This window comes from Cricetulus griseus, chromosome 6 (genome assembly GCF_003668045.3).
Source record: "Cricetulus griseus strain 17A/GY chromosome 6, alternate assembly CriGri-PICRH-1.0, whole genome shotgun sequence".
NCBI classification, from domain to species: Eukaryota; Metazoa; Chordata; class Mammalia; order Rodentia; family Cricetidae; genus Cricetulus; species Cricetulus griseus.
In genome coordinates, this window is record NC_048599.1 from 94789984 (window position 1) to 94804891 (window position 14908).

At 38.0% G+C, this 14908-nt stretch overlaps 1 protein-coding gene across 1 annotated transcript in view; it reads right to left on the bottom strand.

Moving 5' to 3' along the window:
- The window catches only part of Dnajc10 (DnaJ heat shock protein family (Hsp40) member C10), a 40939-nt gene extending 26793 nt beyond the window's left edge, over positions 1-14146 (bottom strand). The window contains exons 1-9 of the mRNA XM_027420072.2: positions 13990-14146; positions 12264-12612; positions 10591-10753; positions 8781-8831; positions 4796-4878; positions 4399-4530; positions 3706-3799; positions 2653-2730; positions 1000-1043 (exon numbers count right to left, since the gene is read on the bottom strand). Coding sequence (XP_027275873.1) covers positions 1000-1043; positions 2653-2730; positions 3706-3799; positions 4399-4530; positions 4796-4878; positions 8781-8831; positions 10591-10753; positions 12264-12467 — 849 coding nt within the window. The 5' untranslated portion in view covers positions 12468-12612; positions 13990-14146. The remainder of the gene's footprint in view (positions 1-999; positions 1044-2652; positions 2731-3705; positions 3800-4398; positions 4531-4795; positions 4879-8780; positions 8832-10590; positions 10754-12263; positions 12613-13989) is intronic.
- Positions 14147-14908: the final 762 nt, after the last annotated feature.

Sequence of the window (14908 nt, forward strand, 5' to 3'; positions counted from 1 at the left end):
CCTCCAAGTCAGTGAAAGGTTTTGCCACGCTTTCTGTAGACTTTAGCAAGCACTGTAGTAAAAAATAAATACATACATAAATAAATAAAATAAAACATGGACTCCCAACACAAATGGCTTCCATTAATAGAATGGGATGCTCAAGACAGACTATCTGAATACAGGAACACAATTAACAGACCACCATGGACATAATTCCTGAAAAGGGGGTCAAGTGTTTAAGAAGAGCTTTAGGAAGCAGGTCCTTTAGGAGGGATCTGAAGGCAGGACTGCTTTCACAGGACCCGGGGCTGTTCGGCTGTCTCTGATTGTAGCACCAAAGACATCAGTCCAGAATAGATGGCCTCTGTATCATGGGACTGATATAGGCCGGACCTCGGCAACACACAAACACAATACATACATACATTTACACACATACACAAGAAAATGGAAATACAAACCAATTTTAGTTGTTTTAAGATGCCTAATCTCCAAATTATACAGTATAGAAATGAAGCAGATAGAAACCTTACAAAATTGATCTACCTAGTATAAAAATCACACCCAATCAGCACCAGTATTTTCTAGAACTTTTCCAGCTTTCATAACTGACAATCTCCAGACACATGGGAGTTTCAATAATACCAAAAGATAAGCACCATTCCCAGAACATTCCCCAAAACAATGTGAAGTTAGCAGAAAACAGCAGGCTAAGAGTTGAGAAAACACCATCTACAGTTTGGAAATGACAAAAGGATTAGCATATAACTGGAGGAACTCATACAAAATAATAAACACTCAAGACTAGAAGTGAGTTACAGTGAAAGCACATGTTAACACTGAACACAGCTACTAATTTAGGAAGACAGGTAGAGCTAAAATCACGTCTATCAGAAAATAAGATCACATGTACATAGAATAAAGTGTTCAAGAAACCATGAAACAGATATTTGTTGTCAATTTCTAGCTGTACTTCTTACATGGTGACACAGTTTTATAAAAAGGATGAATGCTTACCAACATGCCACTAAGCCTGAGTCGTGTCTGTGAAGTCAAACAATCTGAGGAGAAAAATTTTACGAGGCTGTTTTAGTGTTAATTCTGAAGCCACCCTCCCCTGTCCCCACCCCCATGTTGTTTCTAAGGCAAGTAACTGAGCTGTACTGGTAAATATGGATAGGCTTAGCGGCTATGTTTGGGGGACCATCAAGGAATCTGTAAGTCACACACATTCAACCCAATCTTCATTCACCCCCCTTAATGTCTGAGGATTTACATCTACAGAGAAGAGCAGCAAGCATCTCTTTAGGTCTTACCCTCTCAGTAACACTGTCCTTTGGTCAAGATACCTCAGGATTGGAAAGAAATAAAATCTAACAGATCTATTTGAAAAGGTATATGCAGAATCCTCAAAGTATTATAAATCTTAATCCTAAAATAGGAATTTCACTTTTTTTAAACAAAATTTTGTTAAATATAAATGATACAATGAGGTAAAACTTGGAAGAAAAGTCATCATAAAATGAGGCTAGAGATAAACGATAACAAGTTAGTTTCAAAAATTTATGTGTAGATAGCAAAATCAGTATTTGGCTTTGTTTGGAACACTGGTTCTCAATCTGTGGGTCACAACCCATGATGGGGTGGGGTGTGTGTATAATGACCCTTTCACAGGGGTCACATATTAGATATCCTGCATGTCGAATATTCCATTATGATTTATAACAGTAGAAAAATTACAGTTATGAAGTAGCAATGAATAATTTTATGGTTGGGGGTCACAACATGAGGAACCATATTAAAGGGTCGACCACTGGGTTAGTCTGACATGAAACTCACTGGTGAGAGACTAAGTTGAAGGCTGTGTTTTCCCAACATAGGTCTCAGGGAATGGGTGAATGGCAGCTTTTAGTCATAAAACAACAAATCCCTAGCAAAGGAGCACAAAGGCAAAAGGTGATGAGAAAGAAAAAGACCCACAATGGAATCAGACACCAAAAGTATTAACAGTAGGAATTTTGTTTGTTTGTTTTGGTTTTTTGAGACAGGGTTTCTCTGGGTAACAGGCTGTCCACCTGCTTCTGCCTCCAGAGTGCTGGCATTAAAAGCTTGTGCCACCACTGACTGGCAGGTATTTGGAACAACTTTAAACTGATCTCACTGAATACAGCTTGCATTTTAAAATTTGGCCTACAGGACACTGAACTTTAACTTACAAAGAGATGTGCTCTAGAAAATGAGATTATTATCACTAAAGACACAATCTTATGAGGTGAACACATTTTTCATATGTAAGTTTCAAAATCTGAATTTCTAAAAATTATTTTGGAAGCAATTGTAGTTGATATGATAACTTACTTTTGCACACTGCCCAGTTTATCTTTGGCTATATGAGATACAATTTATCCTGAGAACTAGGCTGAAAAACTCATCCACTAAACATGAAATTATTAAAAAAAAAAAACCATTTTTACATCACTAATTTCATTACCTGTTATGCGTAAAAAAATCAGACATACACATTTAGTAAACATTTGTTACTTGGGGCTTAAACTGTACTTTGAGGTAACTGACTTATTACTGATAGAAAAAAAAAATCAAGTACAGTAGCATAAACTATCCCCTAGGTTTAGATACCAGTCTGTGTATCCTAACAAAACAATAAATTACCTTCTCCTTTAGAACAAAATGTGATCAGCCAGCCGATACCAGCAGCAAAAGCAGTTTCTACGGCGTTAACAAAATTTCCTTTAAAGAAAATAAAATTTCTGAGTCCTTCTTATTCAATAATGAAAACACTCTTCCAAAAGTTATTCTTTTGTTTCTTTACAAACTTAACTATTTCCAATTCTCTCTATTACCAATTATTAAGACATACTGATTATTTTGAGAAACTCAAACAGGTAAGTAATGTCCTTATAACCTGGCTTTGCCTATCTATCTGGCCAGCCATATTCTTCCACACAGGCCAACTCTAGTTCACTGCTTCTTTTAGATTTGTGAAGAATTGCTGTTTCTCAAATACCCAGTGCTCTCTGATGCCTTCCTGTTCTCATTTGGTAGAACAGGAAGGAAGTTTATTCTACCCTTTTCTCTTTCCCTCAAGTGGGTTGCTTTATACCTTTATGCTTCTGTGTGCCCACTTTCATGCCATAAAAGTTACTGGACTGCATTTCAGTTGTTCACTGGTACCTTACTCACTGAAGTGAAGCTGCTGATGGCTGGGATTACATACTCTATTACTATAAATACGGTGCTGAACACAGTTTCTAACACATAGATGGTGCTGAATGAATGACTAAGACATCCCTCTAGCCATGAACTCTGCCTCCCGGATACTTCAAATGGCCATCCTACAATCATTTGGTGAACGATTTTAACATAACACTGGAAGTGTTTTTGAACTTGAAATGAACTTTGTGCCTATAGCTGTGGAAGTATCAACACTGCAGTGCTAAGAGTCAGCACTTTTAAAGGATGCCCTTACATCCCATCTCACACCCCTCTACACCTCAACTGCATTAGTCTCTATGCAAACAGAAATCAGCCTGTTCTACATACAAGTCAGAGGAACCAAAGCAAAGACAATTCTTTCTAAGAAGCAGAGAAAACGATACTTCACACCAGCATCATCATGAACCAAATGTAGAACTACCACTGCAAATTCAAAGTACTGACTTCAAAATATTCTGAGAAGCAGGCCAATGGGGAAAGGATCATTACCTGTTGACAGCTCTGTCACCATGCTCTGGACATGCTGCATGGCGAAGCTCACCAAGCTCTCCTTTGATCGATCTCCATTGTATTTCACTGCAGCCTGTGGTTATATAAACATCTTTTATTTCTTCATGTTAAAGGCCTCCCAAATACTTTTAACATTGTGAATAATGCAGGAAGTTCTACTTCTTAACAACACAGTGCATTTACAAATGATACCTGAGAACCCTGACAGTACAGATAGTACAGAATGCTGTTTTTCATAACATTTGCAAGTTTTAGCTTCAGCGTCATCAAAGGAAATTGGGAAAAAGAAAGATATTAGAGCATTATAGCCCATGAGGCAGCACCTAAAATATGTTGTAATGTGCGTTAAATATCCTGTAAGTCAGAAACTGATGGTCTGGAAAAAGTTGATAAAGAAATACAAATGTTTATTAGCTCCTAGAAAAAGGAAAAACAGCCTGAAAATTTACATACTGTTTTCTCTAAAACTTTACTTGTTATAAAGTTCTTTTTTTTGTTATTTGTTTGTTTTTTGAGACAGGGTTTCTCTGTGTAACATCTCTGGCTGTCCTGGAATTCACTCTGTAGACCAGGCTGGCCTTGAACTCACAGAGATCCACCTGCCTCTGCCTCCTGAATGCTAGGGGAAAAAAAAGAAGTTCCATAGATCTTAAAGATGGAAACATCCCTTACCATTCCAGACCTAAAGATGAAGAGGCTGGGGTAGCTGTTGACTCCTTTCATCCGACAAAGCATCCGATCATCACCACAGTTGACAGCTCCAATCCGAAGCAATCCATCCACTTCTTTAGCAAATTCTCTCCACTGTGACAGAAAAAAAAAAAAAAAAAACAAAAACAAGCGTCTCTGATAACATTTATCCTCTTGACCATACTTCACTATATATAATCCTAAAAGGGGAAAGTCTTACTAAATAAAACATACGGGAAAAAATAATTTGTAATGATCCGATAGTCACACTGATTAATACAAAATAATTTCCAACAAATTAGAACAAGAAAAAAGGAAGGCCAAATAATCCATCAAGTAGGAAACAGGCTTTCATAGTTGGGATATTAAATGTACGTACAGTGGGGGCTAAATCGTGGCAATGTGAACATCCCGGGGAGTAAAAGTTTACAAACCACAGCTCTCCAGAATTAACAGCAGCATCTGAAAGCACAAAACACACGATTACTAAAGGTTAAAGCACATTTTAATCACAAATCGTTTTGTTAAGATCAGAGTGAAAAAAAAAATCAGTCCTACATATTCCATAGTGAGCTTATTTCCTGTGTTTTTTTTCCTGTAAGTAGTAGTGTTTCTTCTCAGATGTCAAGCCCAAAAAACTTGTGGAAACCCCTCCTAAGCCTATCCTTGAAAAGGCAGCAGCCCTGCAGGGTAACTGTAGTCGTGAAGCCACACAAGGGGTAGCAGGGCTTATGCCAGTTTGTGCACATGAGAAACAAAGGGGAGAACCAGGGCTGAGACTAAAGCTCTTCTACCACTGGCAGCAAGGATCAGTGTAAGAGGCTAGTGCCTGTCACAGAGGCTGAAATTGAGTTTTCAGACCTGGAACTTGCTATGAAAACCAGGTTTGCCTTGAACTCACATAGATCCTCCTGCCTCTGGCTTGGATTTCTGGGATTAAAGGTACGTGCTAGTGACCTGCATTACAGAGCAAAGATTACAGTGATAGAACTAAATATTTTTCATAAATAAGATCTTTATCTTGGCAAATCATATTGCTTAAAGATGTAAAGAATTCTGTCGTCTTAAAACATCAACACATGTTTTTGTTAAAATAGATTTGAACACTATATAATCCCTAGCCAGCATCTTATATCTGTAAAATGATCCAATGAAGACAAACTTTAAAATTTTAACCAAGGATTATTCTAATATTCTAGATACAAATGTGAGGGCAGTTTGCTTAAGAGTCCTCATATAATTCCATACCAAAATCAGCTGGCAGTGATTTTAAATGAAATTTTCATAAATTACTATAATTGTTAAGACATGTATACTATTCTTATTTTGTTTAACTGACTGGCTAGATGGAAACATTCAGGAATACATTTCAGCAGCAAGGCAGTTCTGTGGAGAAACAGTGCATCCACACATTGCAGGCAAGAGTGCATAATAGGATTTTCATCAGCCATTCTTTGGCAAAGTTTGGGAAGTGTTAAACTTTGTCTAGATGATCTAAACAAATGTCATGTTGCCTTAGACCAGCAACTGATATTAATTTAGGGAAAAATCTTCATCAGAGTTAACGAAAACTAAAATAGAGATCAATTTATTATAAATACATCAGATGGAGTATCTAATACTGTATGTATCCTTGAGTCAGAAACACTTCTAACATTTGGAATAAGTATTTGCTCAGTAAGATTAAAAATACATTTTCATTTCACTCATTTCCTCAGTTTTAGAAACAAGGTTTTTCTATGTTGTTGTGGCTGGGCAGGAACTCACAGTTCTTCTGCCTCAGCTTTCCATGTAGCTGGGGTCACAGTGCAGGCCACTGTGCCTGACTAAACGTATTTTTAGTAGTGTAGTAAAACAGCACAATGAAATGCTTTTATATAACTCAGTAACCCAAAACAGAGTAAGTATATATTTGAAAATGCAAATTTCTTTACAATCATAGAACCAAAATATCTATTAATATCTGTACAATAGCTTTTATTAGTACAGAAATTGCAGCACTGTCTTGAGTTCCTCTTTCCTGAATCACCTTCAAAAGGATGCTTCAACTGAGGCCTTATTTGGCGAGGTGTTTTCTTCTTTTCCAATACAACCTACAACTTGATCACAAATGATACACTGCTGTACTGTGACATATAAAAAACAATGTGCTTATGCTTAATGGAAAACATGACTCCATTTTAGGAAAAGACGACAACATTTACAGCTTTGAAATTAGAGCTTACTAACTTGTTTCTGTCTCTTCTGTATCAAAGTTGGACACTTAGGGTTCCTTTTCTGGTAAAAGCAAACTATGTAATTTGGACTAAATTTCCCAGTCTAACAACTGGAAAACTGGACCAAATGTAATAGACCTATGTTGAAAACCTCAGAGAACTCCAATGCCAATATACAGGAAGGTGGAAATCAGAGCCAGTGTTGGCCACTTGAAGAGATGCTTGAGAGGTAAGAAACTGGGGAGAGATTTCAATGGATTAATTAGCTAGAAGGATAAAAGGACTTAAGATACAGAGGAAGGGTTCTGCAAGTAGAGATGAATTGGGGCATGACCACAACACAGCATTTGCATCATTTGGTTCTATCAGAATAGACTGATCTGAGAGTGCTGGGGACTTGCCCCAGAAATCACTAAGAAAATACACATCGCTTAAAAATGACCCTATAACTATTTATATAAAGATTAAATAACTCAAATAGAAAAAAATGGCAATAGAAACTCACAAGCAAGCCTGCTGGTGACATTTGTCCAAATACAAATTAGCTCTATAATCCACATTTGCCATCTTCTCTCCACTTCTTGAACTAAAGTGTCAGGATCATCTTATTTTAGTCTACTCATACAAAGAGCAGTGCAAGTTTTAGTTTATTGTCTCTGAATTATCTCTATCTCATTTAAATTCATTGCTGAATTTAAAACAATCATTTGGGGTTCTAAGTGACCTAATTAGAAAAGCCTTCTCTGCATAGTGATTTCTGAAAACGTATAAACTCATCTGCAATATAAAACTTAGTAAAGTCTCACTCTAGGTGGTCTCACAAAGCAGCCAGTTGCAGGTTTGGTTCAGCTCATCTGATTCTATACTCAAGTCTCCTGTTTTCTAACCACAGTGGTTCACAAGCAGTCAGGGTAAGAAACACACAGGAAAAGCTACAGAGCTACATAACCACATAGTTTGTGATACAGTTATTAGTGTTACTTAGCAATAAATCAAATTCCTTTATTTCTTTTGTAGGAAAGATGTTGAAGTGTTCATATACAGAACTTATAATGACACTCTAAATAGTTAGCTTCCTTTTATACCACAAGTTACCTAAAAATGTTAGAGAACAGAAGGCAATCCTTGCTTAGAATGGACTCTACTTAAAAATCTAGTAACTGGCCAGGAGGAGGTAGCACACACTTTTAATCCCAGCACTCGGGAGGCAGAGACAGGTGGATCTCTGTGAGTTCAAGACCAGCCTGGTCTACAGAGCTAGTTCTGTGACAGCCTCCACAGCTACAGAGAAACCCTATCTCGGAAAAACAAAACAAAAAAACCAAGCAAACAAAAAATCTAGGAACTACCAAATCTTTTATAATAACACAACAGAAGCATATCTATTTAGTTTTGGCATAACTACTTAGTTTTCTAAATTAAATGTGACCACAACATAGCAAAATAAAACTGCAATTTTTCTGAGTACAACTTACTGTTTTGAAGCAGAAGAGGTAGAGTACTTGCCTAGCTGGCTCAAAGCCCTAGGTTTTTGTGCATGTGAGTGCACACACACACACACACACACACACACACACACACACACACACACACACACACACACACACACACGTCCCAGCAACATGCACACATATAAACATACCACACGTAAATGAAGCAGAAAAACATTATTCTAGCTACACAAAAGGTGAAGGCAGAAGATTCTAATCTGATTTTCCTAATGTTCTAAAATGCAATGGGAATGGAGTAGGGAATTTTCACATAAAAATGAAATCTGCTTCCACAATAACCACACTTATTGAAAAGACTGAAAACTGCACCTTTTCTGTTGTTGCAAGTATGTAGCAAAATAATGTGGACTCTAAGCCTGAACTACATATTATTATTATTTTTATCTGGTATTCATATTTAGGCATTTTGCTAAGTTTTGACTAAGAAGTTGAAAACAACTGCTCTAGCCCCATACTGGTATTTTTATATTGAAACACCAACCCACACGCTTCTCTGGAGAGTTTAATAGATTCATCATATTCCTTTAAAAAATCTATACCATTTCTAACTTCTGGTTACATTTAGACCTGTGAGTTTTGAGTAAGAGATGTGATTTGTACTTAACTACTTTCAGAAAGTCATACCCCAGAAACTTACCAAATTCTCTTCTTTCTAATGTTATGATTTCAGGGTCATCATCATAAATACCTAATTTAAAAATTGGATAAAAAAAATCATAAAATTTTTCATAAAAATAAATCACCAAATAAAATATTATTTACTTTTGCCTTAGCTATAAAAACATAGCTATACTGCAATTCAAACTTGAACAATACACATCAAATTAGGAGAAAAACCAACGATAATTACTACTACTGATGACTCATTTCAAGACTAACAATGCCTTGATAAGGCGTTATCATAGAGTAGGGGAAGTTCCTCATCACCTATTGGGATTTATCACCTCCTTTATTCCGCAGACAAAACCTGTGTTTTGTTACCTTTTTAGTAAATTATTTATTTTTATTTCACGTGCATTGGTGTTTTACCTGCATGTGTGTCTGTATGAAGGTGTCAGATCCCCTGAAACTGGAGTTACAGACAGTTGTGAGCTGCCATGTGGGTGCTGGAACCTAGTTCCTCTGGAAGAGCCAGTGTTCTTAACCACTAAGCCATCTCTCCACTTTAAAAAATAACTAAAAACTCATTAGAAGTTGCAAAAACAGCACAAATTCTTAAGTACCCCTTCACCTAACTTCTAAAGATGACATGCTACAATTTTAAAACCACAAAATTGAACATTAGTTGATTATTAATTAGACTACAGAACTCATTTAGATTAAGTTTAGATTAATTTGTTTAAAATTCCATGACCATAAGATCTGCAGAGGCACATATTTTGTAGTGAATACAACTTTTACTTACTGTGCTTAAACTAAATGTGAGAAAATTCCTCATTACTACCTAAAACACCCAGTTAACATTAATAATGGATATCTAGTAACAATAAAAAGCAAACTTCTACAGAGGCCACTTGTAAATATCTGGGTCTTTATAGGGCATTAGAGTGTACAGTTTTTATGGGGTTTGTTTGGTTTAGTTTTTAAACATAAATACTCAACTCTGCCCTTAGAGTCTTAGAGAAGTGATAGATAATATCTATCAAATGAGCAGAAATGTGTTCCAATAGGATTTTCTTTTTGTAAGCAAGTAGTAAGCTAGGTCTGACTAAGTCAGTAGGGAATATATTTAAATATTATTTTCAAAAGGATATCACGTCTTGAGCAAACTGTAGAAATAAATTTGAACTATTTTCCTTAGTCTAATATAAAAGCACTTGCCAATTCTTAGCCTGCATTTGAAGTTACCTAGTGACAATAGGAAACACTGATTATGTGATCACACTCCTGATACAATTGTGATCTTTGCTTCCTCCTTCCCCCTTTCCTCTTGTTTGCCTTGCTTATTCCTGCCAACACGAAAAACCAGGATCAACAGAGGTGCCATATGAGGGGGATGGTATTTCTACCAGACAATCGACCATTACGCTTTAAAAAGTTTAGCCTTTGTTGGAACATGCTCTTCAGGGTTTCGAGACAGGATTCACTATTTAATGTCTAATGCAAAAATACAGCACAAAACAATTGTTAACAGGAACCATATATGAAAGTATTAAGCATAATCTGACCAATATACTTTCATATATGTACAGTAATTTCTATATACCAACTGACTTACCTTTTCAACTCAAGTTCAGAGTAAATTAGAAAGTTAATCAAAGTGATATATATATATGAAATATGTAAATTAAACAGCAAAACCAACTTTTTTTTTCTACTTGTATTAAAAAATGAACTTCAAGTCTGGAGACACAGCTTGGTGGTACAGGCCATAAAGTCTTTGGCTCAAATCCCAGCACAGGGGCGGGAGGAGACAGGATAGACCTGATGAGTAACATGCACCTTACCGAAATCGTAACGGTAGTAGCTCCAGCTCTCATACTGGCCCCCTTGATTATCTTCAAGTCCCTTTTCTCCATACTTGTCATACTTTTTCCGTAGATCTTCATCCTTGAGTACTTCATATGCTCTATTTATTTTTAAAAAATCACCATGTGCATTTGGGTTATTCTGTTAAAAAATATTAGATACAACAATTATTTCAAATACACAATCTGAATCTCTTCAGAAATACAGATTTAACTAGTCACAAATATCTGAATACTAGATACCAACAGAAAAAAAAGGGCAGTGCAATAGGACATGAATCATCAAGATGAAATCAGGAAGTATTTCTAAGGAAGCATACTTTCAAAAGAAGCCTAAGTAAGGGAAATCAGAATGCACTATTCAAAAAGTCAGACAGTTCTGGCAATACAGTTTCTCATTACTGTATAAAGTATCCAAATTAGATGAATAATGGATAAAGATCAGTAATTCCCTTCTAAAAATGCTGAAAAAAAAATGCCACTAAGAAAAAAAACACTAGCCGGGTGTTGGTGGCGCATGCCTTTAATCCCAGCACTCGGGAGGCAGAGGCAGGTGGATATCTGTGAGTTCAAGGCCAGCCTGGTCTCCAGAGCGAGTGCCAGGATAGGCTCCAAAGCTACATAGAAAAACCCTGTCTAGAAAAAACCAAAACCAAAACCAAAACAAACAAAAAAAACACTAATGGACTCTTCAAGCCTTTACTTTAAAATGTATTACTTCTGTAACAACAGGTATGCATGCTATTTTCCCATATGAGGCCCATACATAAAGTGTATATTTCAATCTGCCAATTTATTAAATAAGAGATAATACCAGAATAACAAATCAAAACTCGACTGAAAATGTTACTTTTTTACTGTTTCATAAAATTGGCTTCTGTAAATCACACCAGGAAATTAAAAAGAAAAAAAACAAACAAACTTGAAAAACAACAACAAATCCCTAAATATAATATACATCTCTGGGAAAGATAATCAACTAAGAGTTTATAATGTTCAGCTTATGTAGTTGGGATAAAAATAACCTCATTTATAAGTTTCTACCCACAAAACTATCTATATCATGTCCTTATTCATGATAAGCTAAACAGTAATAAAAAAATTTAAACACCATAAAATTCAAAACAAATTTGTTTTTAAAGATTCTTGGGTACACAGTCAAGTCTTTACAAACAGAAATACATTTGGAGCTCTTAAGTTTTCATTTGTGAGTTAATAGTTTGAACTGTGCATGGAAAACAACAGTGAAAATTAAACCACACTATGATTAGCTACTACTGTCACTTGTGTAAGACTCTTGAGTTCTGAGAGAGTACCTATCTGTCTTTATCGTTCTAAACCCACGTTAGTATGAACACTGCTTCAAAGACATGGCTTGGGGTTAACGTCTTCACCACTTTTAGTGGAAATCAGTTTACAGAAGAGGTAACTGTATTTGATACTGACAAAATCATCGAAATTTGCTTCTTCCGGTTTTAGTCTGATGGATGAATTATTAGTTTCAGGTGGTGGGGAATCAAACCCCTCACCTCATACATGCTAGGCAAGTGCTAATTTTTGACATTATTAAGCATTTCAAATGCTCATTTAAAAAGAAGTAAAATAGAGGCATAGTAAAATAACCAGATATTTAAAAGAGAAATTTTACCTACCGGGTTTTTATCAGGATGTAACTTCAGTGCTAATTTCTTAAAGGCTTGTCTTATTTCTCTACTACTTGCAGTTTTGGATACTCCAAGTAAACTGTAAAAGTTCTGATCTGTGCCCACTACAATGACCACATACAGTATCAGAAGACAGAGACTGATCCTCTTCAAGTCTCTGATAAAGTGATCTTTGTTTAACCAGACTCCCATTCTCTTTCTTAGGCAAGTTCTTATTTAAGTGACATTAAGATACAATGCTGGGTCCAGTGGTTATAAGATATACATTTGAGAACTTCTGTCCACATTACTTCAAGAGTCAATCGAGTATCACAGAACACAGCCCGGTAATGCTAACCTAAAGAGAGCAAACCAGGCAGTTAATATACTTTCCAAACTATGCAGTTATAACATAATTTGCCAAGTGACACAGTCAGCAATACAATCTCCATTGAGGTCACATCGTTGTGAATGGCTCTGAGTCCTACTTTCAAGAACCCTCCCTTGCCTCTATATTCAGATAAGCATATTTGTAAAATCACTCTAGGCAGCCGGAAAAGGGTAATGAGTAGCTAGCTAGAAACACACACACACACACACACACACACAGAGAGAGAGAGAGAGAGAGAGAGAGAGAGAGAGAGAGAGAGAGAGAGAGAGAGAGAGAGACTTAGACAAAAAGGCTCTGATTAGTGTGATCAGTGTGATACCACCAGGATCCAAATTAGTACTTCTTCCCTTTTAGCTCCTTTTACGCCTCAAAAACTGTTCAGTTTTCTCTTTAACCTAGTCTCATTTGTAGAGGATGCCTTCTGAGGGAAGTGAAAGGTAGCATAAAGCCTTTCCAAGGGGTTTGTACCTTTTACATAACAATTCAAGAATGTCAGTATAAAAATGGATAAATTGCAAAGCAGGCCACCCCAAGTTTTCTAAAGTGTTTGCACTGAGAGAAGAAATTAGTTTATAAAAAAACAGAGCAATAGTTGCAAATCGGTGCAATTTCACTGTAAAGCTTATGTCTGGAATAAACAAAAATCCTGTGAAGGCTAAAACCCTAGAATTTCACCTTACAGTTAAACTAGCATAGTTTAAGATCTTAAAATACTCTTGGGGGGGGGTAATCTAACTTCCCTAGCATCCTCAATTTCAGTTCTCTTCATGTAAGTCCAAATGTTTCTAAATATTTCTTACCTGTGAACAGGCCTCATCTCACTTTTAACCCCTTCTTTTCATCGCCCCCCCCCAAAAAAAATACACCTTTGTAAAATATACTGATAGAAACCAGAAATATCCAGACTGACAACTTTCAGGAAAGGAGAACAAATGAAGAACCAGTCTCCATCAGGAATTTGGGTTAGGGTGTCCCTTGGCTTAGGGTTGGTCTCCGCAGCGTGGGAGTAACAGAACAGCCCAGGGCCAGTTAGGATACTGAGGGTAAACGCAAAGTTAACGAAGGATGCTGCCTTCTCTCTAGAGCGGGATCAGACAGAGAGCAGGGGGACAAGACAGAGGGGAACAGGGCTGGCAAGTGTGCGTCCGAGGTCACAGGTCGGACCTGGGAGAAGAAACCCGAGGAAGAAGTGCGAGCAGAAGGTGGCCGGCAGAGGTGGGGTGGAGGGGGCAGCGAGGGAGGCGAGGACCCGACACAATGGGCGGCGGCGCAGAGGCGATGGGATGCGGTCGGCGCCCTCCCTCCCCGATGGCCCTGCGGTGCGTGGAACCGGCCCGCGCCCACCTCGGTGTCCTCAGCTACTGCCCCATCCTTAGGCCGCCGAGCTGCGAACCCGGCAGGACCGGACGCCGGCTGCGAGCGCGCGCAGCAGCAACAACACCGCAGCTCGGGTCGCGCCGGCAGGGCGGGGCCTGGCGCTCGGCATTGTGGGAAAGGCGTGGGGGGAGTCGGTAGGACCGCGGCCGGCGGGGCGGGGCGGGCGGGACGGTTTAGGTTGACGTGGCTTTCTGTGCGGCTGCGGCTGCGGCTCCCGCTCCTACCCGGAGATAGGGGAGCAAGGCGCAGAGAGGCCCACAGCGGTTTCTGCGGCTGAAGGCAGCCTCGGGCGGAAAGAAGAGCGTAAACCCCGCCCCTTCCGGTCCCGTTGTCAAGGCGACAGGGAAACCCCGGTCTACGGATCCGGCTTGCTAATCCTCTCCAGAGGTTTGGTTAAAGGGTGGGTAACACGGGAAAGGCAGATTTAGCCAAAAGTGGAGAACTCGCCTCAACTGACCCCGTTTGCGAGGAACTGGACAGAATATCTGCAATAAAATAAAATAAAAACCCAAAACTTCTTAGAAATAAATTTATTTACAATTTTGTGTATCAGCAAACATTGAGCATTCTACAGGATTTCCGGGTTTCCAATCATTCTGACAGAGTACTTCTTTCGATTACATCTACTCCATTGGGTACAGAAACTGCGCTTTTTGAGTCATAGCACTGTGACCTTTAAGTAGCTACACTTAAAATCCCCGAAAGAGGAAGCGACTGAAGCTGACGGTTGTAATTTGAAATAAGCAGAAATTGGTAATGAGTCTTTGGATAGTAAACCAGATGTCAGCTAATAATTTTATGACTGTAGGGCCTAATTGCTAAACCAACATGTTAAAGGAAAGAAGAGGAAGTGTAAGGAACAAAGGCAGAAATATTAGAAGCAGCT